Below are 24,033 nucleotides of genomic sequence, written 5' to 3' on the forward strand. Positions count from 1 at the left end.
TACATAATCTGGAAGAAGTACAGAATTTATCTACAAGAAGGAACCCCTTTGTGGGTGGTTCCATATGAGGTGATAGACCCGAGAGCTGTTGATAATGAACAACAATGTTTAACGTATAAAGAAATAACTAAAACTGAAGCATCCAAACTTAGAATAAAGACACAAGAGGAACTATCACCTAACTACGATTGGTTCCAGTATAGACAGATCAGAGACTTATATAATTCGGACTCTGTAAAGGGAGGTATACGAATAGAGAATTCGGAACTAGAGCAGACCCTTCTTAAAGAAGATAAGAAAAGAATATCCAAGGTATACCAAGTACTGTTGAAGTGGTATACCGAGGATGAGATAGTTAAAACACAAATGGTGAAATGGGCTATAAACTTTAATAAAGAAATAACAATGGAGGCATGGGAATACTTGTGGAAAACTACAATGAAGACAACGACATGTATTAATATCAAAGAGAACATTTATAAAATGATCTATCGTTGGTACATGACACCAAAGAAGATTGCGCTAGGGAATTTGAATACTTCTAATAAATGCTGGAAATGTAAGAAGCATGAGGGCTCCCTCTATCATATGTGGTGGTCGTGTGAGGTAGCCAGGCAGTACTGGGGGGAAATAATAAGAGAAATGAGTGAAATTTTACAATTTCAAATTAATAAGAACCCAGAACTCCTGCTACTGAACTTGGGAATGGAGGGAATTCCAGCCCAACACAGGACGTTGATATTTTATATGACAGCAGCAGCTAGACTTTTGTATGCGCAAAAATGGAAAGTACAAGAAGTGCCAACTATTGAAGATTGGACTTACAAATTGCTGTATATGGCTGAAATGGACAAGATGACAAGAAAATTGAGAGATCTGGACTCAGGGCAGTTCAACACAGACTGGGAGAAGCTGAAACAATACCTGGAGAAGAAATGGGAGGTGGGAGGAAAACTGTGGCAGTTTGAGAACTACTGAAGTATTGAAGTAGAGGGGGGAGACTTTACCGGGGGGAGAAGAGATAAATGTGAATTAATAAGCAGTCAGATTAATAGATTGACATATATATAGATATATATAGGTTAACAAACAGAACATAGAGAAAATAATTAATTATAAGGACTAAATATAAGGAGCGATTAACTAACAATATTTTCTTTTTTTTTCTGACAAGTTTTGTACCAAACTGAATGTCTGAAGATATAGATGGGTCAAATTGATTGACTACGTGAGGAGAGATATATAGAACTATTATAAAAAGATAGAATGAGTAATATATATAGAGAATAAGTCAAATTGTTTGATATAAACGAACGTATGATCTATATGGTTTATGATATATAGAAATACCTGAAATTGAAAAATTGGGATAAATTGTTTATCTAAGATGGAAACAAAGGCTTACAGTTTGGGCATATAATGTTAAAAATAGTTAAGGATGTACTGCTTAGAATAATGGAGAATATATATTTGTTTTAGATAGAGGAAGCTAATAAAAGTAAGGGAAAGGGGACAAAGGGTTGGAAAGCTGTTGGAAGTCAACAAAAAGGGGGGGAAAGGGAGGGGGTTAGAGATGAAAAAATTGGGGAAAATTGAATGTAAATGTGGAAATAATGGATTCTAACCCAATAAAAATTTTTCAAAAAAAAAAAAGGATATTGCCACACCCATGTCTATGATATCAGGTCTCTTTGGAAATGTAGAATCATTCTTTTGCAAGTACATATTAATAGAAGAATGCTCAGATACCAGTGTGTGTCTTCTGGAGTCGGTGAATCTATTTTCTTTAATACCCCCCCATCCAGTTTTCATGGACCATTTCTGTGTCCTCCTAGAGTATTTAGTATCAAAACTTCTTCCACTTTTCCTATTACAGAAAGAGTGTTACCACACTGTTTCAATGCGCATTATGCACGTAAATCAAGTAAGTAAATAAATAATACATGTATTAGAATGCCAGAAAAGTAGCATAAACAGAATTCCATTGAGAGTAGACAAGGAAGGGAGGGAGATAGACTTTAATGCTTTCCTTAAAAAGAGGTAAATTTCAAACCATGCTAGAATAAGATGATATTTATTAATCAAACCACTCAAGTTGCTATATCATATGCCTGATGTATTTCTAATAGAGACACTTTCAGAGGCCTTACAGCATTACAAAGAAATGAGGTATAACTAAGAACTCCTTCCTTTTCTCCACATACGCCACCTCCTAAATTAGGAGCACTTTTTACCATTCAAGGAATATTTCCAAATTTCAGCCAAGCATTTTTATCTTCATGAGGATTGGAAATATGTATTTACCTAAAGCATTTGAACCACAAGGGAGGGGGGAACAGCTGATGAGTAGGGGTGTGCATTCCGAAAAGATTCAGAGAAAAAATTCAGAAATACCAGAACTCTGAAGCGGCAAGCGATTTCAGAATTCTGGACTTTACTCGCTTTGGTATGCTCTGTAAAGATTCTGAGCATACTGAAGTGACGGGGAGCAACCCCCCCCACCTCCCACCCACCCCTGGGCAACACCCCACACCCCAACCACTTACCTGGCCGGCAGGGAGAGGGGGAGGGTGATCAGCTGGATGGCGGGAAATCGCTGCCACCACTGTGGTGTCGGTGTCAGCGGCACCATGTACGAGGCCGGGACAGCCTGGAGCTGGCTCCTCTGCTGCTGCCATGGCCCGCACGAGGCTGGGACGGCCTGGAGCCGGCTCCTCTGCCACCACACTGCCTCCTCTGGGCCTGCAGAGCAGTGGGGATGGCTGGAGCCACCTCCTCTAGCCCTTCCTGCCCCTCAAATGGCCACCACGGCAGCCATTTGAGGGATAGGAAGGGCTTTCTCCACCTCCTCTGCCGCCCTGCGACACTGCAGGGAGGGCCGGAACTGCTGCTTCCACCACCGCGCGACCTTCTCTGGGTCTGCAGCAGCCCACAGGGCAGTGGGGAAGGCCAGAGCCACCACCTCCAGCCCTTCCTGCCCCTCAAATGGCCACTGCTGCAGCCATTTGAGGGGCAAGAAGGGCTTTCTCTGCCTCCTCCACTGCCCCGCAGCCCCACAGGGTGGCGGGGAGGGCCGGAGCCACCGATGCCACCGATGTCTCTTCCACCACCAGCGGCAGGGCCAAGGTGAGTGGTGGTAGGGCCAAGGTAAAGGCCCTTTAAACTCTGCCCCGAAGCTTTCCAAAGCATTACAAATGCTTCAGAAACCTTTGATTCAGGATTTTTGACTTAGGGCCAGCATACTTGCCCCGATTCGGAAATCCCGAATCTTTATGGATCCGGTCCGATTTGGGTATTTTATCCAAATCAGAAACCCTAAGTGCACATCGCTACTGATGAGTAATTTGGAGGAGGAACATTCATGGTACCCCACCACTCTTTCTTTTTCCACTCTACATCCTAATTGTTCAGTTGAATTTTCTTTCCTAAAGGAGACAAAATTGGGGTTTATCACAACATTCTAGGGTAGATTTTGTACTTAAATCTTGACCCTTTCTCATTGGATGGTACTTTGAACTGAAATCCCATCTATAAGATCCTGAATCAAAAGAGAAGTTCACACTCAGTGGGGGAATCTTGTCTTATGTATTCTACAGACCGTGAACATTGGGGTATTCCCCCAAGTCTTATGAGTATGTATTTCAGTAACCCTGAAATTCAGGGATCCCAGGAAAAGTACTCCCATGCATTGCAAAAGAAACAAAGAAAAATAAGAAATGCCTTTAAAGCGAACATGTTTTGTGCTGAAGAGCATATACTTTTAGTTAGTCAGTCAGTCTGTCCATCCGTTCAATTTTTTTGGCTCACAAAAGATTAGTTTTGAAGGGATTTCTGTTAATTTTTTTTTGCTTCTATGTTTCAAAAAATATACTTTTGCAACATGAAAACAAAAAGAAAACAGAAGCCCCTTTAGAATTAGAACTTTAGATACCACAATCTTATGTTCTTTACATGTAAAAAAAAATCTAGAAATGATGGACTAGTTTTGAAGGCACTCCTTTTAGTTACTTTAATTGGTGTTTTAGATTTGCAGCATATGAGTGTGTTTTCCTCACTTGGAAGGCTACTAGTATTGCTGGTACGAGAAATGTGTATTCATGTGACCTTTTTTAACTCCCATGCCCATGGAAATAAAATTCAATCATTGTATAGGCTTAGATACGTTGAATTCAGAGTATTTTTATATAAACAGAAATTGGAGTATAACTTTCAGTATAGTGTTTGCATCAAGGTTGCTCAATTATAAAAGTTTGGTAAATGAACATGTAAGTGTGACTCAACACTTAACCCTCTCATCTGTAGTGCCAATCTGCCCAGAAGTAATTGGTACTAGCCTAACTCGAAAGCTCTCCACACATCTTTACAAGTTGAACTCAGTCATTATCTTGATGTTCAGCCCGATCAAAACCAATATTAAAACATAAGAGCTTTTGGAAATGAACTGACTCCCGCTAACTGAACTGAATAAAAATGACATCATTTGCATGGACTGAGGTTATGATGGTCAGGATGATCTCAAGGATGTAAAAGAAAATCCAGCATTCAGTGGTTCATTTTGAATCAGGAAAATACAAGTGGATTATTTTGTTCTTAGGGACAGAACAGCAACAAACATGCCTGACTCCTCCACAGCTGTTGAAGCAAAAGCATACTTCTATTGAATTTCTATCATCTGGTTTCCTTTTTTTATCTATGCTGTTTTTATACTTTTCTTCACATTTATTTTATTTGGTTTTTTACTTGGGATGTCATTGTGGTCACATATTAGAATTACTGTGAATGTTGGCCAGTCATTCCTTTGTTATGGAAATGGTTCAGAATGGTTATCTGAAGGTTCTGTTATACATCTTCAGGAGTTTCAAGGAAATAACTACACTTTCCAGGTGAAAGAAGTGTTAAGGAACACAGCTGTCAACAGAAACCTTTCAAAAACAAAATCCAACGGAAAGGTGCTGAATTGGAATTCATATGTAAATTTGACTCAGTCAAGCTGGGATTGAATAGAGATTATGAATGGTTATCTCATTATCAGAAGTAACTGACTTCCTTAACAGAAGCAAACTGATCTCCATATCAGAAGCTACTGTTTGCATCTACTCCTCCCTCCCCTCTCCACCTATATATCTGACCAGTTTCTTGTTGCCCTCCATGCATCTGATGAAGAGAACTGTGATTCTCGAAAGCTTATGCTACAATAAAGTTGGTTAGTCTTAAAGGTGCTACTGGAATCTTTTTGATTTTGCTACTACAGACTAACACGGCTAACTGCATCTGTGAAAAGAAAGAATCAAATGTAAATGATTAAAACAAAGTTACATTGATCAATTAAAATCTTTTATGTGGGAAATGGAATGAGTTTATTTCTATAAAAGGAAAAAGAAATGAAATTGATGGCATGGAACATACATCCTGGATGGACAGCTCAGACTCAATTTTCAATAATATCTACTGGTACTTAGAAAACAGGAGTAAAGGGGTGGGGGAAGACTATTTTAACTCCACAGCGGTTTACAAAGAAGAGATTAACACTTCTTCTGGTTTCAAAGGGAGGGATTCCAAAACAATACAGGATAATACCAACCCATTCACGCCTTTGCAAAGTAGAAAGGACTGTAACATTTCACATAAAGAAACATACTTTAATTGATTAATCACATCTTTAAAAAACAGACTTGGGGAGTTTTCTGATTGATTTTCCAGCCCTTGCTTCCTTACAGGCCTCCAACTTGTAGTTTATTTCAAAAGCTTGTTTTAATTGTTTGTTTGTGTCCTGCAGTTTCAGCATCTGTTGTCAAGGTGGTTTCCAGAAATCAAATATAAAAAACAATTAAAATACATAATCTCAACAAAAACTGAACAACCACTAGACTCACAACATAACCTGGAGTAAAACCAGAGGGCAGAATAAAAGCAGCATAAAGATAATTTGATTAAATATACTGTAAGCAATTACAGTATTAACAACATTTATTTGAACCTACCAAACGTATTTAGAGAGAGAATGATTGTGAGTGAGTAGGATATCATCAGAAAACTTGGATAATAAAAATACTTTTTCATCTAAAATTATCAAGCTTGGGCATTAGATGAAAGATTTCATCTGTGACATATTGTCATATACAACATATTGGGTTAATTCTACCATTTTGTTCTGCAGGGACATGTATATCTTCAGCACAATCACTAATAATGATGTTCTTTCATCAATGAAAAGGAAGGGGTCTTGTGCTAAAGAAATTTGTGGGTAAAAAGAGTAGGAGCCAGAAAGCTATACTACAACACTTTGCTTAAAAAAAAAAAGTAACTCCAAAGTTCTCATTTCTTCCACTTGAGATAAGTGCTGCATTGACATGAAATAAAAGACTGTCCTTGATCCAACATTGTTACTCATCAGGGTGTAATGCATTACTAACTCCCACCAAGAAAGAGTAAAAAGTAACTGATATTACTGCCACCTTGATTCTAAATTTAACCCTTTTTATATTGTTGAGAGGGTACAACTTTTGTTCTTACTATTTTCAGAGAATGATAGTATATATAATCCTTTGAATTTTAGGAATAGTAGGTATTTCTGCCACAAGTTTGTAAGTCATTAATGTGAAGATTTTTCTAACACGTTCTGACCAGCCAGAACATTTTCTAGTTTCAGAATAATAGTGTCTATCTGGTTGATTCACGTGGCATTAACATGGTGTTTTGTTGATCATTTTAGAAGTGATATTGGAAGCATTGGTTTGAGTTTGCGTTCCCTTGTGAGTTGTTACCGATACAGATACTATGTTAAAGATCTACTCCTCAAAGTACAGAACTTCAGGCTATCATATTCATTACTAATACAAAGAAAGCTATTGGCTGTAATTTCTCACAAAAATTGGGAAAAGACTCGAGGCTCAAGACTCGAGAGAGCTCCAGAGAACTGTGACTCACCCAAGGTCACCCAGCTGGCTCCGTGGAGGAGTGGGGAATCAAACCCGGCTCTCCAGATTAGAGTCCCGTACTCTTAACCACTACACCAAACTGGCTCTCAGTTGATGCTTTGAGAATGAATTCAGGACCTGAGACTTAAGAACTGCCTTTCCAGAAAATATGAAAGACCATTCTTCTATTTCCAAATGTTTTTAGAAATGACAAGCGACTACCATACCTTTTTTCTAGATCCCAGCACCTAAGGTATACTTCCTCTCTTTGTGGATGTTCTACTAACCTAACAGAGCACTCTGATAAATCTGTTCATTATAATCTGATACTTTTAAACTTGGGGTGAAATACATTTATAAACACTCTCATATTTTATTTACATCATCTTTATTTGTACTCATTTTCTCTCTGAAAAAATACTGGCATTTTAGTATTTTTTTTGTACATTTTCTGTGTTGTAATTTTTTTTTCTTAATGTGGGAATCAGAATGGCTTGGATCCTAAGGAATTATCCCATCAGTACAGCACAAGGTTCTGGTGGAACAGCTTTCTTGTCTGCAGAAAGGTGATGGCCTCATAAAATTCTGGTAGTATTATGCATATTATTAGAAACCGTCTCCTTCCCCAAGATTTTTTTTTTATTTTGTAGTTGTAGCTTATGTGAACCAAAGGGTAATGAAATTCTCATCCCATGAAATAAGCATGAAATAATAATAATAATAATAATAATAATATCCTACCTTTCTGCCCTCATAAAGGTCACCAAGGTGCTAACAAATTAAAACATACGTACTAAAGTCACCTTATAAAACCATTAAAATCGACAGAAACATATCATTAAAACAGTTAAAGCTAGAGCTTTTAAAGACATACTTCTCATTGCTGTTGTTGGTGGTGATGGTGGTTGTGGTGGTGATGGTAGTAGTATTTCTCCAAAAAGCTCAGGGTTTAATACATGGTTTCTCCTTCCTCATTTAACCTTCAGATCAACTATGTTCATTTGTCCATAAGAACCTTTGAACTTCACTCAAAGACTTCCTAGTCTAATGTTCTAACCATTACACGACATCTAAAGAAGTGAGCTGTGGCTCATGAAAGCTCATACCCTACCACAAATTTTCTTAGTCTTATAGGTGCTACAGGACTCTTGCTCTTTTCTACCATTACACCACAGTACTCCTATTTCCATCTATCCTTTTGAATGCATATTCTCATCTTCAAGCATAGGAATCAGGAATTTTCTGCAATCTGCAAGTGCAGATTCTCAAAATTGCACTTGCATATTTTGGCAGATTCCAGGATACGGGAACTATGCCTTTCCATAAACTAGCATGGAGAATTTGTTGTCTCCTTAAAGACTTCAGGGTCAATGTCTTGCAGACTGTTATAGGTGTATGTCATTGATGGCACATTTTCATTTTGAAATTCATAATTTCCACAGTGGTCTTCTGCAGTTCATCATTTTTTCTTTCATTTTATGAAGAGGAAGATGAAATACTTTGTCATCTCAATGTGAGGTTTTAGAGAGTTTTCCTCACTTTGTTTTAAATACATAAACTAATGGTAACAGTAGAGATTATTTTAAATTTATCATCTGTTCTGTTTCAACTTGAAAATCGTGTTTCATTTTTATATCTTTTTGTGCAAACTGTACCTGTTTGTATCCATCTTTTTTTGTTTCTATGCACCACTATGTTTTAAACATTATCTTTGCATCAATGACATATAAATGGAGTAGATCATAATAGTGTCATACATAAAAAATTAATCAGAAACAGTTGCAAAAGTCAAGGGTGAACCCAAAGACTCACAATGATAACTGCATACAAAGAATGAGAAATGAAAAAGGCTAGGTAATAATGCTTGCTTTTCCACTTATTTCCCTGTTTGAAGATAGAAAGTTCACCAATTCTTATGACAGTTCCTTCATTTTTATCCTCCCCATAGAGCTCATGGGATGTATTTAATAAAATATGTAACGATAAATCAGACACTGCTCAAATTGTATTTCTTTGTTTTCATCAAATCCTTGTGAACAGATAGTTGGTAAAGTACCTAATTTTTTTCCTAAATCATGTCATTGGATGATGTAGACTTTAAGGCCAAATAAAGAAAAAGGGTATAACAAAGACTATAGATGCAGATATTCATGGCATATCTTTTGGAAAGTGGACAAGAGATTTGTTTTCAAGCATAAAAATACATTTGTTCACTATCCTGCAGAGTGGAATAATGTCAAATATTTATACATGTTTCAAACACTTTTGAAAGGATTGTTAGTGGTAAAACAGTGTTTATCGCAATCATTCTATTGCTAACAATTCTTAGAAATAATCAAAGAGACAAATTTTGAATAACAGTACAATGAACCACAAGTATTGATAGTAAACTTTCCAACTAGTAACACAGTCACTTATCCTGATAATCTGTATTGTAAACCAAATGCATTTCTAAAACATTGCTATAGTCTGTTAATAAAAGACCTTTTCTGCTGCTAAACTATTGTTTTATATTTTTTTTAGGTGGAAAGGCTACAAATTGGGAAGGTGGGATTCGAGTTCCTGGTCTTCTCCGCTGGCCAGGAGTTGTTGAGCCTGATAAACACATTGATGAGCCAACAAGTAATATGGATATATTCCCTACAGTAGTTAAACTTGCTGGAGCATCTTTACCCAAGGACAGGTATGAGATGATCTATAAACATGACCCCCCCCCTTTACTCTGGTTGGAGTTACATTACTTATACATCAGTAACTGTTCTTTTCTTGTAAGGTGCTATGACAAAGAAACTTGATTTTTTAAACATTTGTCAAGTCTCTGTCACCCAGTTGCAACAGATTATAAATTATTTCAGTAGTCCATGACTTAACTTCATACTGTTAGTATGTGATGTAACAGATAGGATATTGAGTTGGATAGTTAGGTTCAAATCTTTACTGAATAAAGTGAAAGTATGTGAATATACCATCTCTATTAGAGATGGGCACGAACCGGGGGGAAAATGAACCCTGTAGTTCGTGTTTCTTCGCATTTCACGAACCACAAACTTTCACAACCTGCCCCAGTTCACGATCTGGTTCATTTGGTTCATGAAAACGTCACATCCGGGTGAGTAAATCATCACTTCTGGGTCAGCAGAAGGCCACTTCCGGGTCAGCAGAAGGTCTGTAGGAAGTCCATCCCCTGTTGCCTAGGAAACTGATTGATCAGCACCAGGCGGTCTACAGTGACGAACCAAAAAATGAACCAAACGAACCAGCCTAAAGTTTGTGGCGATTCATCAGAAATGGGCTCCAACGAACCACCAGTTTGTAAACCACAAACCTGCCCAGTTTGTGCCAAACTTTCGTTCATATTTCAGTTTGTGCCCATCTCTAATCTCTATTGAAAAATAAGGTGGCATGAAACCTTGGTCCTGAAATGCTTAGGAGAACAGAAATTATATAAACAATATTTAAAATGAAATTAATACTTAAATTTATATTTGGCTCTTTTGTACATGTAAGCCATCCTTGACATAGTAGCTGTTAAATGATCAACTTGCAAATGTCAGTTCACTTTGATCTGTTAAGGAAACTGAATGGTCACTGTGTTAGCCAAAACATATGGTTGGTTTGATGTCAAGATAAAGTCTAAGCAGGGTTTTATCATAAAATGTGAGCCCTCTTGCTAGTACAAGAAAGTGTTGGTCACACATTCATATGCTAGCAAAGACATCTGTTGGCACTGTTCTGTGCAGGACTTTTTTTTTTAAAAAAAAGCCTTAAATATTTGAGTACATTTTTAAAAAACTGTTCCTGAGGACAGTTTCCCATGTGACATGGTGCAGAAGCATGCAATTTGAAGAGAAAATTGGCTCACAGAAGGGCATCTTTGAATCAAAGCCATTATTCTGTCAGGACCTAACCAGAAGCTAAAAAAAAAAAAAGAAGATACACGAAGAAGTGAGATGAGTGAAAGTTCATACCCTACCACAACTTTTGTTAGTCTTATAGGTGCTACTGGACTCTTGCTGTTTTCTGCTTCCACAGACAAACATAGCTACCCATCTTGATCTATCAGTATAGAAAAGAGACAATGTTAACCTAATGCATCTGCTCTGTCTTTCTTATGACCATATTGTACACTATAGAAGTATTCGTTAATGCTATCTTGGCTGCAGCACTGTTTTGTCATGCTCAAAATCTGAACATCCAAGTCTTTCCAACAAGCCTTTCAAGTGTCCTTATCATTCATTGCTAGCAGTATTTTAATTACTTTTCTCTTCTTGGCTAGAGAAGATGAGTTCTTCCTGACATCACTTTCTTACCTGCTTTTTGATCAGGCTCTAGATGCATAGGCATGATGCCAGCTCTTTCTGCTCTTTCTTATATACAGTCAATAAATCACCAGCTGTGAACTTTCCCCCCTCATATCTAAAGTAATGGCATCCTGACAACAGGTGTTCATTTACATCATGCAAATTTAAAAGTGATTTTGCTGATCTAAATTCAAAGTGTCTTTCCCCCTCTCTTGTTCCAGCTATCATACCTCCAGAGTAGACAGAACAGATGCTAGGTTAATGTATATTTCAGATTTAAGGTGCCGATTCCTGAAAGACAAAGTCCTTAATGAGGGATACATGGGTTATGCTCATAGACAGAACCTAGTAAAGTCAATGAGTAGAATCCATATACCCAGGGACAGACACAGCAGTGAAGACTCCACATAAGAAAAACTTTGTTTACGCAAGGTATTCAGCAATACATTAATATAGGATACCAAGCTGACAGGGTTGCCAGCCTCTAGGTGATGCCTGAAAATCGCTTGGAATACAACTGACTTCCAGATAACAGAGATCAGTTCCTCTGGTGACAAGGGTTGCTTTAAAAGGTGGGCTTTATGGCATAACCTACTGAATTCCAGTCCCTCCCCAAACCACACCTGCCCCAGACTCAATACCCCAAATCTCCAGATATTTCCCAACCCAGAGCTGGCAACCCTAGAAGCTGACAATATTAATGTCAAGCGCAGGCTCCGCCCCCTTGGGTGTCTGACCCTCCGCCATCAGTCAGCCCACCTTGGATTCATGGCCACCAGGTTGCACCTGCAGTTCCCTTTTCCCCTCGCCTTGGGGGTACCTGGGCTTCTCCCCTGAGGCCTCAGAATGGCTGGACTCTGAGGGGGATGCCCTCTTCCTCTGTCCTGCCTGAGAGGTTGCCCTTCCTTTCAGGGACAGACCCCTCTCCCTCTACTCCTCCTGGGCCAGGAGACTCAGCCCTCCTTTTATACACTCCTTCCTCTAAAGCCAGCCCTGCTCTGCCTCCCAATTACCCACCCCCAGTGCAATCCCCGCCACCTGTGCCAGCTGGGGCCACATCCATGGTTTCTACCCTGGCTTTCCCCGGCGGAGCCCATCATTGGTCTTTGGGCACAGCTAGGCTATCTGGCCGTTCCAGCCTTGGCTCACCCCTCACTGCAGGCCCCGCCCTTCCCAACACCAGTGTTTGGCTTCCTCCCGGCCTGCCGGGTTTGGGCGGGCCCTTCTTCCTGTGGCGCACCGCAGCACTGCCACAACTAGCAACCAGCAGGGCCGTGCCTTCCTGCCGTGGCACATCTTGCCCTCGGACGCTGCTGCGGGCCTCGCTGGGTCTTCCCCAGCATTGAGACAGCCGTCGATAGACTGCGGCACCTCCAGTGCTGCTGCCACCGCCCTGCTGCATGGCGGGCCCTCTCAGGCGCTGCTGCTGGGCCAGGCCTCTTTCTGTGGCCCTAGGTAGGTGGGTGCTGGGGGTGGGTTCGGTCGGGCTGCAGCGTCATCCCCAGACACCCCCCATGAAAAAGAGGAGGACCCTGGTGCATCGGAGCAGAGCATCTGGGACATGAAGTCTGCGTTGGCATGTTCCCGTCCGGGGCGGTGGCGTATTGATAAACTAAAAGACAATAGGGACAAATACCATCTCATCACCCGGGTGTTGTGCTCTTTCATCCATGACATCCAGAGGAGGGGGACATGGTCTATCATCAAAACAAATGGGCTGTCCGTGAGGTAATATTGCAATGTCCCGACAGCTCGTTTGACCACCAAGGCCTCCTTCTCTACGACGCGTATCTCTGCTCTGCCGGCTGAAGTTTGTGACTTAGGAATAAGATGGAGTGCTCCTGCCCATCAACCTCTTGGGTCAATATGGCTCCCAGCCCCATGTCGGATGCATCCGTCTGGACAATAAATGGGCGTCCAAATTTGGGGTTCCGCAGGGCGGGCTCCTGGGAGTGGGCTGTGCGTAGGTCTTGGAAGGCCTGTCGCCTTCCTGATGTCCACTGTACCTGGTTGGGTTGGCACTTTTGCAGTGCATCGGTCAACAGGGTAGCCTGTCTTGCAAAGTTTGCGATGAATTTTCTGAAATAACTGACAAGCTCCAGGAATCGGCGGAGCTGCCACTTCATAGAGGGCAATGGACAGTTTTCCTGGGTTGCTACCTTGTCGGGCAGGGGCCGAAGGAGGCCTTTCCCCACCATGTATCCTAGGTATTTGAGCTCTTGAAACCCTAGGGGACTTTTATGGGGGTTTGCCTTGATACCCGTGGATCACAACACCACAAGGACTTGTCGCAGGTGGCCAAGGTGGGACTTCCAGCCCGGGCTGTAGATGAGGATATCATTAATGTATGCCACCATATACCCCTGGCATTGAGACAGCCGCTGGAAGGTGGCCGCTGCTCCGTGCAACCCAAATGGCATGACCCAAAACTGGAACAAGCCTTGCGGGGTGGTGTCCCTGGGCACCATTGGCACCTGCCAGTACCCCATTGTGAGGTCCAGCGCCAACAAGTACCAGGCAGTTCCCAGTTGATCAATGAGGACGTCGGCTCAGGGCATCACATGGGCATCGAACTTCACCAACTTGTTGACCTCTCAGTAGTCAGTGCAAAATCGTATTGACCCGTCAAACTTGGGGACCAGAACGACTGGGCTCCTCCATGCACTGCTGGAGGATCTGATTACCCCCAGCTGCAGCATCTCAGCCATTTCCTTACCCACCGCCTCCCACTGTTTGTGGGGCAGGGGCCTCCAGGGCAGATCGAGGTCCATCCAGGGCGGATTGAGAAGCTGTCTGCAAATTCCCGTAGCAGTGACTCCAGCTGTTGCATCTGCATGGCGTCTAGCTAGTTGTCCAAAACCGGCCAGGCGTTGGGTTGCTCCTTCACGGTCCAAGACAGGGTGCCATCGAAGGGCTCCGATGGGTCTTCCGCCAGTTGGCACCCTTGGTCTGTCAGGGCCTGCCACTCTTTGAGGTCATTGACATGCAACCTCTTGAACCGGCAGGGCCCCGCCCCGCACTCTACTTTATAGGACAGGGGTCCTAAGACTTGGGTTATTGTAAATGGACCTCATCAGAGGTCCCCAGTCGCTCCTGGCCCAAAGACTCGCAGGTGGACCAGGACACTGTCCCCCACCTGGAAGGTATGGATGCAAGTGCCCTGATCATATCGCTCGTTCTGGGTGGCCTGGGTGGCCTTCAAGTTGTGCTGAGCAGCCGCCTGCACCTCTCCCAGCTGCTGCCATGGCTGCTCCAGGTGTTCAGCTGCAGGGACCTCTGGCTGTTCGGGGCTGGGCTCCCACTGGCCCTCCATCACCTCCAGGAGGCCCCAGGGTCTCCACCAAAAGATCATTCAAAGGAGGAAAATCCCATGGAAGCCTGCGGTGTCTCCCGTACCACAAATAGCAGGGGGTCAAGGAAGAGGTCCCAGTCATTTGGGTGCTCCCTGGCTGTCTTCTGCATCATTTCCTTGAGGGTCTGATTGAATCTCTACCAGGCTGTCTGTCTGGGGGTGGTACACCGCTGTAAATATCTGGCGTACCCCGAGCGTGCGACAGAACTGGCAGGTCAAGGTAGCGGTGAACGAGGTCCGCAATCTGTTATGATCTCCTTAGATAGGCCCACCTGAGCGAAGAATCACAGTAAGGCCCAGGTTACCCCTGTGGCCTGCATAGATTGTAGTGGGAAGGCCTCCGGGTACTGGGAGGTGTAGTCTATTAGGACCAACAAGTAGTGGTTGCCACGAGCCGTCTGGGGCAGCAGCCCCACAAAATACATAGCGATTTACTTGAAGGGCGTCGGTATGACCGGCAGGGGGGCCAGCGGGGCCCACGGCGGTGACCTGCTGGTGGCTTGTTGGTAGCTGGTGCAGTTCTTGCAAAAGGTTTTGACATTTTGTGCCACTAAGGGCAAAAAGAAGCAGGCAAGTATCTGGGCTAGGGTGTTATTAGCTCCTTGGTGGCCGGCCCAGGCATGGTCATGGGCTAAGGAGAGAACCCTTTCCTGATAGGCAGTCAGTATCAGCAGCTGCCGTGTCTCAGACCTGCGGGCTTTGGTGAGACAGAACCATGTGCCCCCCTCTTTCACCACCCGGGGGTAGCGGCCAGCCCTCCACCCATCCTGGACTTCCCCTTCACTCACCGCTATGGCATCCCTCAGAGGTTCCAGGATTGTGTTCTCCTCCTGAGCCACACGGAAACTGGGATCCCCGGCTGTCAGCACAGCTGCATGAACTAGCCAACTTGTAACCAGAGCAGCACACTGAAACCCCATACCAACTAAGGCCACTGAGGATGGCTGGAGTCATAGGCTCCCTATCATCCCTTGGTCTGGCTGCCTCTCAAGACCAACCCTTTGTCCAGGGGGTCACCAACCTCTTGCCTGCCGTTTCAAGCGCTGATTACAGCCACTCAAACCCCTAGCAGGCCTCCTGGAAGGATACCTTACCCCGTTTGTTTGAGATTCACCAGTCTCTGGGTTCTTTCACCTGGGGGATTCTGCACACAATTGGTCAGACACTCAAAGACACAAGACTTATGTATAAATGATGTTTATTAGCTTAGAAGAGTGTATGCAAGTAGCAGGAACCACTCTATTAAGGCACAAGCAAATGGCTTTAAAACAACAAATAGCTTGCCTATTCTTTACTATAGCTAACTGACTAAAAACATAAGCTGGCTAACTTGCATATCTCTGAAGAAGCTTGAGGCTCATACTCACAAACATAGTCCATAAACCATGCCAGGCAGGTCTGGTCATCTCAGGCCTGGCATGGAGCAAAGTCTCTCACATGCTGATGGAAAAGGATAGCATAGAATGATCCAACAAAGTCTCAGTGCGAGTGTGTAGCATGATTCTGAGAGCTGAGAGGAGCCATCTTTTCTATGATTGTTAGCCAATCAGAGGTACACTTGCAATCAACGTTTCTAGCCTGAGAACTGAGGAGTACTTGCAGAGCTAGGACTCCCTCGTCTCTCAAGGACACTTTCCCCAGGCAACAGCTCACAGGTGCAATTAATTAACTGAGCTGCACATTCCACTCCCAGGGTGTCCGACCAGAACTGGGCCTGTGGAAACTTAGAAGCCTGAACCAATGTAGGCAATGGACTTAACATAGCTCCGCTAGACACCCTCTAACATGTTCACTAAGGCAGAAATCCCCAGTGGTATCCGCAAACCCATGGGCTTTGCTGGTAAATGCATTGCTAATACTGCTAGCTGTCACCTAATTGACTTTACCTCTAAGCCCCTAGCCCTCAGCTGAACACAAAATTGTATAAGGTGATCAACCGGGATGGGCAATACCTGTCGCAACCCTGCTCATTCCTAAACCCCGAAAACTGCCTCACCACACGATCATAGGACCTCTATGTGCTGGTGACAATGGCTAGCTGCATGGCCCTGTAGGCTTCAACCTTCCAAGCTGCCATAGTTCCTGTGGCATATGGGCAGGCAACAGGTCAGCCTCAGGCAAGCTGATGAAATCGCTTCAACTGCAGGGGAGACAAAGCATCCGCCACCCCATATTCCCACCCTGGGATGTGCTTGGCCATGAACACAATGTTCAATTTCAAGCAGCAAAGTGTGAAAGCTCTAACTAGCCTCATTACCCTTCGTTACTTGGAGGTAAGGGTGTTCACAACATGACCCACTGCCAGATTGTCACACCGGAAGTGCACGGTTTGCTTTGCAATGTCCCGTCCCCTGAGGCCCTGCTCAACCCAATCTGATGGACACTGCTCGGCACACCAGTGGCCTCAAAAGAACACCCCAAATCCAAGAGCTGGAGGCATCAGAGTGCACCTGCAATTCTGCTTCCAGCAAAAGATCATCCCTCTGAAAGGAGACGCCATTAAATTCCTGTAAAAATTCCTCCCAAACCATAAGTTCCTTCCTGATCCTGGCATCTATCCTGAGCCTCTGTAGGGGAAACCTTAATTTGCCCATGGCATCACAGAGGCATCTTAAGAAAGCCCATCCAGGAGCCACAACTCTACAAGCAAAGTTTAAGTGGCCTACAAGCTGCTGTATCTCAATCAGAGATACTCTATGCTGCTCTTTAAATGAGGCAAGCCTCACTCTGAGGTCAGCTAGCTTTTCCAGTGGCAGCCTGGAGGTTTTCTCCAGCTCAGCAGAGCCAGGTAAAGGTAAAGGTAGTCCCCTGTACAAGCACCAAGTCGTTATTGACCCATGGGGGGACGTTGCATCACAACGTTTTCTTGGCAGACTTTTTACGGGGTGGTTTGCCATTGCCTTCCCCAGTCATCTACACTTTACCCCCAGGAAACTGGGTACTCATTTTACTGACCTCAGAAGGATGGAAGGCTGAGTCAACCTTGAGCCAGCTACCTGAACCTGGCTTCCACCAGGATCAAACTCAGGTCGCAAGCAGAGCTTGGGCTGCAGTACTGCTGCTTACCACTCTGTGCCACGAGGCTCTACATGGGCCAAGGGGACCCCAAATTGCGCTGCCAGATTAATGAAGCCCTCCAAGAGCCAGGCGCATTGGCCGGTACCAGAAGGCCCCATGAAAAGGAAAACATCCAGATAATGAACAGTGTCCCAACAATGCAGCCGGTGACACAATGCCCATTCAAGGAAGAGCTGAAGTGTTCAAAGACTGCACAGGAAATAGAGCACACCATGGGTAATGCTCTGCCCATGTAGAAACAGCCTTCAAAAGAGAAACCCAACAGCTCAAAGTCCTCTGGATGAAGCAGGAGAAGGCGAAATGCTGACTTAATGTCATATTTTGCCATCTCGGCACCCTGTCCACAAAGCCTGACAACCTTGACTGCCTGATCAAAGGGCATGTAACTCACTAAGCGAAGGTGCTCAGAGATAGCATCATTATCGATCCCACCCTGTATCAGCTGGAACTCACCTGCTACCTTCTTTGGCACCACACCCAATGGGGAGACCCACAAATGAGGGCCGGTGGGACTGCCAAGGGGCCCAACACCTGACCCTCGGCACACTCCTTAGCAATTTTATCCCTAACAATCCCTTCCATACCAGCCACTGGCTGTAGATTGGCTGCCATGAAAGGGGTCCTGGAGCCCTGGAAAGGGTTCTAAAACCAAACTTAAATCCATTAAACAGAAACAAAGCGTCTTTGCACTTAGGGTAACCATCCAAGAGGCACTTAAGTTCCTTCAGTTTTATTGGGCTGGGGCCCTTTACCAGCTTGCTGCTGGGGTTACCTCCACCCCCCCACTTGCCCCCGCCTCTATAGCACCTAGGGCAGAAGTTAAAGGAGTGGGAGCCCCCACACATTGGGCATTCATGCTTGAACCTGCATGGTTTCCTTGTGCATGTTCCCTGATACACAAAGTCCCAGCACAACAGCTGTGCTTGAACTGGCTGACCTGTGAACCTGGGGGTACTAGGAGTAGCAGAGGAGTGCTGGACTAAATGGCCACTTTCAGAGCGGTCTGCAAGATTAGCCTTTGCAGGGGCCATCACCTACAGCCAAAGTAGCTGGAGAATCTTATCCGAAGACAACGCATGGTTCGTTGCGGCCCTCATATGGAATTCTTCATCGTATTGCATCCACGCAGCACCGACGAAGCCTGTGTACCCTTTGTATATTATGTCAAGGTGCTGGAAAAGAGATGCAGCCCTCCATGGCTGTGCCCTATCAATTACTCCTGCATAAATCAGGAACCCAGGGAGCCAATTGGCCCAGGTATGATCGATCCAGCGCCGTTTCAGCCGCTCCTTGTCCCTATCATCGAGGTCCTCTTTGTCCTTCTCCAGTTCCCTGTAGAGAAAAGAGAAGACATCGACAAACTCTCCTTTTAAAATCTTATCCCTAGTAGCTTGAGTAAGATGATCATCCAAGGGTAGGGCTGTGTCCTAAATGGAAGGGCCTGATAAGGAACCAAGCCATGAGGGGTCATTCCTGCAAAGGGGAAGCTCCAAGGGGGAGCATAACTGGGCCACATGGAGGAAGGACCAGGCAATGCCTGGCCATCAAAACCTTGCCAAGAGGCAGTACCCATTTGTGTCAATGCACCCGTGTCAGCTGTAGCAGACTCTCCACCCCATACCTGATTGCTCCAAGCAGGCCCAGCCCCGTAGGTGCTTTGACTTTGCATGATTTTCTGCTGCATGCCAGACAGATGTGTCATAGCTGAGGGCCCTGGGGAAGTGGCCTAACCCCAGGGACTCCATGGCCATTCACCACCCTGTTGACTCAGAGGAGACTTACCATCCACCACTGGGTCTACGGCCACCGCCACCGGATCGATATCAGTCATCCAACCAGGATTGACTCCAGAAGGCTCGCTATCACTAGAAATCCCTTCCGTGGTGTGGCTCATTGTCTCTGCACCTGTTGATGTAGAAGACCCCTCGAGGGCAGAAAGTCTATTAAGCACTTCAGCTTGAAAAGCAGCTGCCGATGTTAACCTAACAGACCTACTGTGCTTTGCACCCTCTGTCCCCCCTACACCTTTAGCTTGCTCAAGGGCCGTTATGCAACTCAAAATGGCCTGAGGACCTGAGGCTTCATCTGAAGATGACAAAGTGGGAAGGGGCCTCTTAGGAGGGGGTTCTTGGCCGGTTTCTTGCCCTTAGAGGGGCCAAACCTTTTTTTGGGTGGCATGGTTAAGAGTTTTTACTGATTTATTAATAATACTAAGAACAACTATTACTACTACTACTACTACTACTACTACTACTACTACTACTACTACTATGAGCAAAGTCACCTAAGCAAAACCAATAAAGTCTCCCAAACAGGCGTCTGGGGCTGAAATTCAGATTTGTCAGGTCCTGAAATGGGTGCCAATTGCTTTCCTGCATGTTCTAAAATGGCCACCACTTATGCATGCCAGGAAGAGGGCCAGTACCTCAAAATGTCCACCAATTATGTTATACAGTGAGGCAACAAGCACCCTAAAATGGCCACCCTCGCCTTATGAGTAGATTGAAAAGATAAACCAAAAGCCCTCTGTAGGGCAAACAGCACTAAAGAAGGAAGGGGGGGACAGCAGTAATCACTGAATATACCCATGCAAGCCTGCCTAGTATGCTACCACTGCACCCAAACCCCTTATAACCCAGCACTCAAGGAGCGATGATGTAAGGAAAAAACTCCCCAAAACTGGCCCCGAGAGGGAGAAGGCACCAACGTCCCCTTTCCCAGGATGTTGAGACCCCCTCACCCCCGTTACCACAGGGGATGGGTGGTACAAATGCCCCACTGGCACGCAGGCAGGAAAAAGCTGGAGCACCCCCCAAACTGGCAAAACGACACCAGTCAGAAAGACAGGCGCACTTAGCCTAAGGAATGGAGCCAGATGCTCCGACAGCTCCATTCCACCCCGCACCACTTCTTGCTGCCTCTCAGCTGTTTGGGCCACTGTGGCTGTGCAAGCGGCTCTGCTCTGCTCCACTGCGTTGCTCCCGTCCTCACCACCTCAAGCTGTCCCGAAGGCCTCCGAAGTGCTCAGGGAAGCAGAGGAAAAAACCCTCCATTCTATCTGAGCACGGGGCGGCAAGTGCCTTTCCCAGGGGGCAGGGCTATCCAAATTAAGCATGTAGCCCCGCCCCTACCCACGTGACCCTAAGAGGCTGGGGGAATGCTGGCTCTTATCCTCCATGGCGGCAAAGGCAGCCCCCGGCCTCAAGCCTTTAGCTGCTGGCCAGGTAAGTTCTGAATTCTCTCCAGCAATTTACTCTGTCCTGCAAAAAAAGTGATTCCTGTTCATTTTTGTTCCTTCTCCTAGCAACACAATAATACAGAACTCATATTCCACTACTGAGCTGTTCCTTTTTCAGTTTGTTTTTAACTCTCCCTCCCCCTGTTTTTCTTTCGTTTTTAATGGATTACACTATTTTAAGAATATTTAGCACTTTTTCCGCCAGAGTGGCTTTGACTGAATAGGGGAGATCTTATTTAACTAGTTTCCTCAACTAGTTCCTCAACTCAACTAGTTTCCTCCATGAAACAAATGAGATACCTGTGCAAGTGACCAAAGGAAAGAGAATCAAAGATGGTATCCTATTTTGGTGAATGTGAGGATTTCTTTAAAATCCTATTGTTAATGAAGGCTAAAAAATTAACTGACAGAACTAAAATCCTCTGCTCTTTGAGTCCTTGTGGTTCATAACAGGAATTTCGTTTGTAATGGGTTTGCCATTGCTACATTAATGCTAACTAATCTACAGTTGCCGGTGTGTTAAAGCAAATGTTTTGATCATTGACTGCCATTTGAGCAAATTATTTTCGTAACTACTAATGAGAAGTACCCCAAGATGTTTAAAAACCTTAAACGCAGTTCTTATTATTAATCTATTATAATGAAGTCTCTCTGACACCTGTGCTGAACTGCTATTCAGGTCAAATGATCCATTTCCTTGCAGTACTTCTACCTGTCCTCTAACTGGAATCCTTTCTACACCAAGACACCAAAGACCTCTCCCCTTGTGCTCCGCCATAGCAGCTTTGCTTATTTGAACAAAGTCTTTTGTAGATGTGTGTTATGTGCTGTCAAGCTTTAAAATTGTGTAATTCCTCAGTAGTCATTACTTTTGTCTTCTTGATATTCAGCCACCTCCCTGCAAATCACAAAATCAACAGCTGCCCACATATGAGCATTCTCTGTAGTATCCCCCCTCTTGTGGAATTACCTGCCTAGAGAGGTCAGGAAAACTCCCACTTTCTTGGCTTTCGGAAACTATGCAAAACTGAATGATTTCAGATGGCTTTTTAAGTCAGGTAACACAGCTGTGCTGGAAAGAAATTGTTCAGACATATGCTTTGGTAAAGGGACAGGGACTGTACATCATACTACTAGGTACTGTCTGTAGATGTAGATACGATCCTACCAAGTAGTTTCTGCATTTTTTAATGGGTCACGTCAAAGTACTTATGTTTTGTTTCAGCAATGTTTAATCTCTGTTTCTTTATTTAAATTTTATTCTTCTGTTTCCATTTCTGCTAAGCCTACTTTATTGTATTGCTTATTGAATGTTCCAGCTGTTGATCACATGGGCTTACACTGTGTTATCCACATTGGGTTTCACTGAGAAAGGCGGACTATAAATAACATAAACAAACAAATAAATAGAAAGATACTTGCTACACGGCTCTTATTTTTTAAAAAAACCCAATAAAGTACCCAGTAATCTTTCAGATAGGTCCTTCAAGTTGTTCTGGGATATCAATTGTCAAGTGTGAAAATTGCAAGGCCTCTTTTAATTTTGCATGGCCAAAAGGGAGAGACAGTACATTAGCTGCCAGTCCAGGCAGAAATGCAGTCAAGAAACACTCTAATACAGCTGATGATTTATCAAGTGCTGATAGGACACTACAGGAGAAGAATAGGTTATGAAATAATAAATCCAATGCAAACAGTAACTTTGTTATGTTTTAAGTAGGCCAGCCATTTTGATTGGTGCCAATTCATTCATAAGAAATGTAGCTCCTTGGAAAGTCTTTGTCCTTATCAAGAGATCCCTTTGTACAAGGTTTGTGCTGCATCACTGCAGGCAAACTAAGTAGTAGCAGCTACAAAACCAGAATAAAACTAAATGAGTGCTAGCATCTACTCCACCAGAGCATGTCCTGGTTGTCTCCCTGGTATCAATAATACCAACTGTTACCCAGAAGCCCTATCGGAGTGTAACCAAGCCTGTGATGGACCAATAGCATCTTCTGAGCAATCTGTCCGCTGTCATTCCCCTTTCCGACAACAACCTAGCAAGAGCCAACAAATAGCCCAAGGCATGTTCTTTGATTTCTACCAGTTTCCCCAGTCAGTCTCTCTAACCCCTGCCCCTCATATACCACATCAGATTCTATTCCAGAAGTTCCCTACCCTGAAAAGTAGTCTTCTGGCTGGCATATGGTACTACAGTAGAAAAGACAGGTCCTGTTCCATGGGTAACACTCCACTCTTAGTATCCATATTACACAGGTCCATTAATGTTTGTTCATGTCAGTGTAGCAGGTGTCATGTCTCGTCTAAAAACAGTAGCATTTTTAATTTTGGATTGCTTTACATAAGATAAGAAGGAAATAAAAAGACATAGTTAAAAGAGCAAATGCTGAGATCTGGCTGATTGCATACTTATTTCTCTTAAACTTAAGTGTACTTTAAAAGTATGCTTTCTAAAGAAGTGGCAAAAGAGGAGAAGAGCAGTATCCCTCATGAGGAACGGTGAGTTCTGCATCTACATTGGGACAGCACATATCTGCTCGGGGCAGGTATTCATATTTTGAGAAAGATCTCACAGCTGCATTAGACTGTGCATTTTTAGTCTGATTCCTAAGTTGAAAGCAAAAATGGATCAACTTTGAATGACCCACATGCTTTTAACATTGCTATCATAAACAGAGTAAAACCCTTCTAAGTCCATTGAAGTCATTCTGTTTAGAATGGAACTATAAATCAACACAGTACACAAAATGGAATCAATTCTTTCCTGATCACAAATTCCATATAATTTGTTAAGAAAGATAGCAAGTTAAATGTATGTATGCCATACAGAACTGGAAGATTCTACGACCAGGAAGATTCTACCTACTACCCAAAATCCACAAACCAGGTAACCCAGGACGCCCGATAGTTTCAGGAAAATGCACTATCACAGTAGGAGTCTCGGGATACATGGACTCTATCCTCAGGCCCTATGCCACCAGCACACCCAGCTATTTACGGGACACCACTGACTTCCTCAGGAAAATACAGTCCATTGACAACCTACCAGATGACACCATCCTAGCAACCATGGATGTGGAGGCTCTATACACCAATATCCCACATGCAGATGGACTGCAAGCCATAAGGAATATTATCCCGGAC

At 43.8% G+C, this 24,033-nt stretch overlaps 1 protein-coding gene across 2 annotated transcripts in view; it reads left to right on the forward strand.

Moving 5' to 3' along the window:
- STS (steroid sulfatase) overlaps nucleotides 1–24,033 on the forward strand; it is a 183,065-nt gene that overhangs the window by 118,254 nt on the left and 40,778 nt on the right. For both annotated transcript variants that reach the window (XM_054973193.1, XM_054973194.1), the window contains exon 8: nucleotides 9,441–9,600. In XM_054973193.1, the coding sequence (XP_054829168.1) occupies nucleotides 9,441–9,600 (160 nt within the window). The remainder of the gene's footprint in view (nucleotides 1–9,440; nucleotides 9,601–24,033) is intronic.

This window comes from Eublepharis macularius, chromosome 3, assembly GCF_028583425.1.
Source record: "Eublepharis macularius isolate TG4126 chromosome 3, MPM_Emac_v1.0, whole genome shotgun sequence".
In the NCBI taxonomy this organism is placed as follows: domain Eukaryota; kingdom Metazoa; phylum Chordata; class Lepidosauria; order Squamata; family Eublepharidae; genus Eublepharis; species Eublepharis macularius.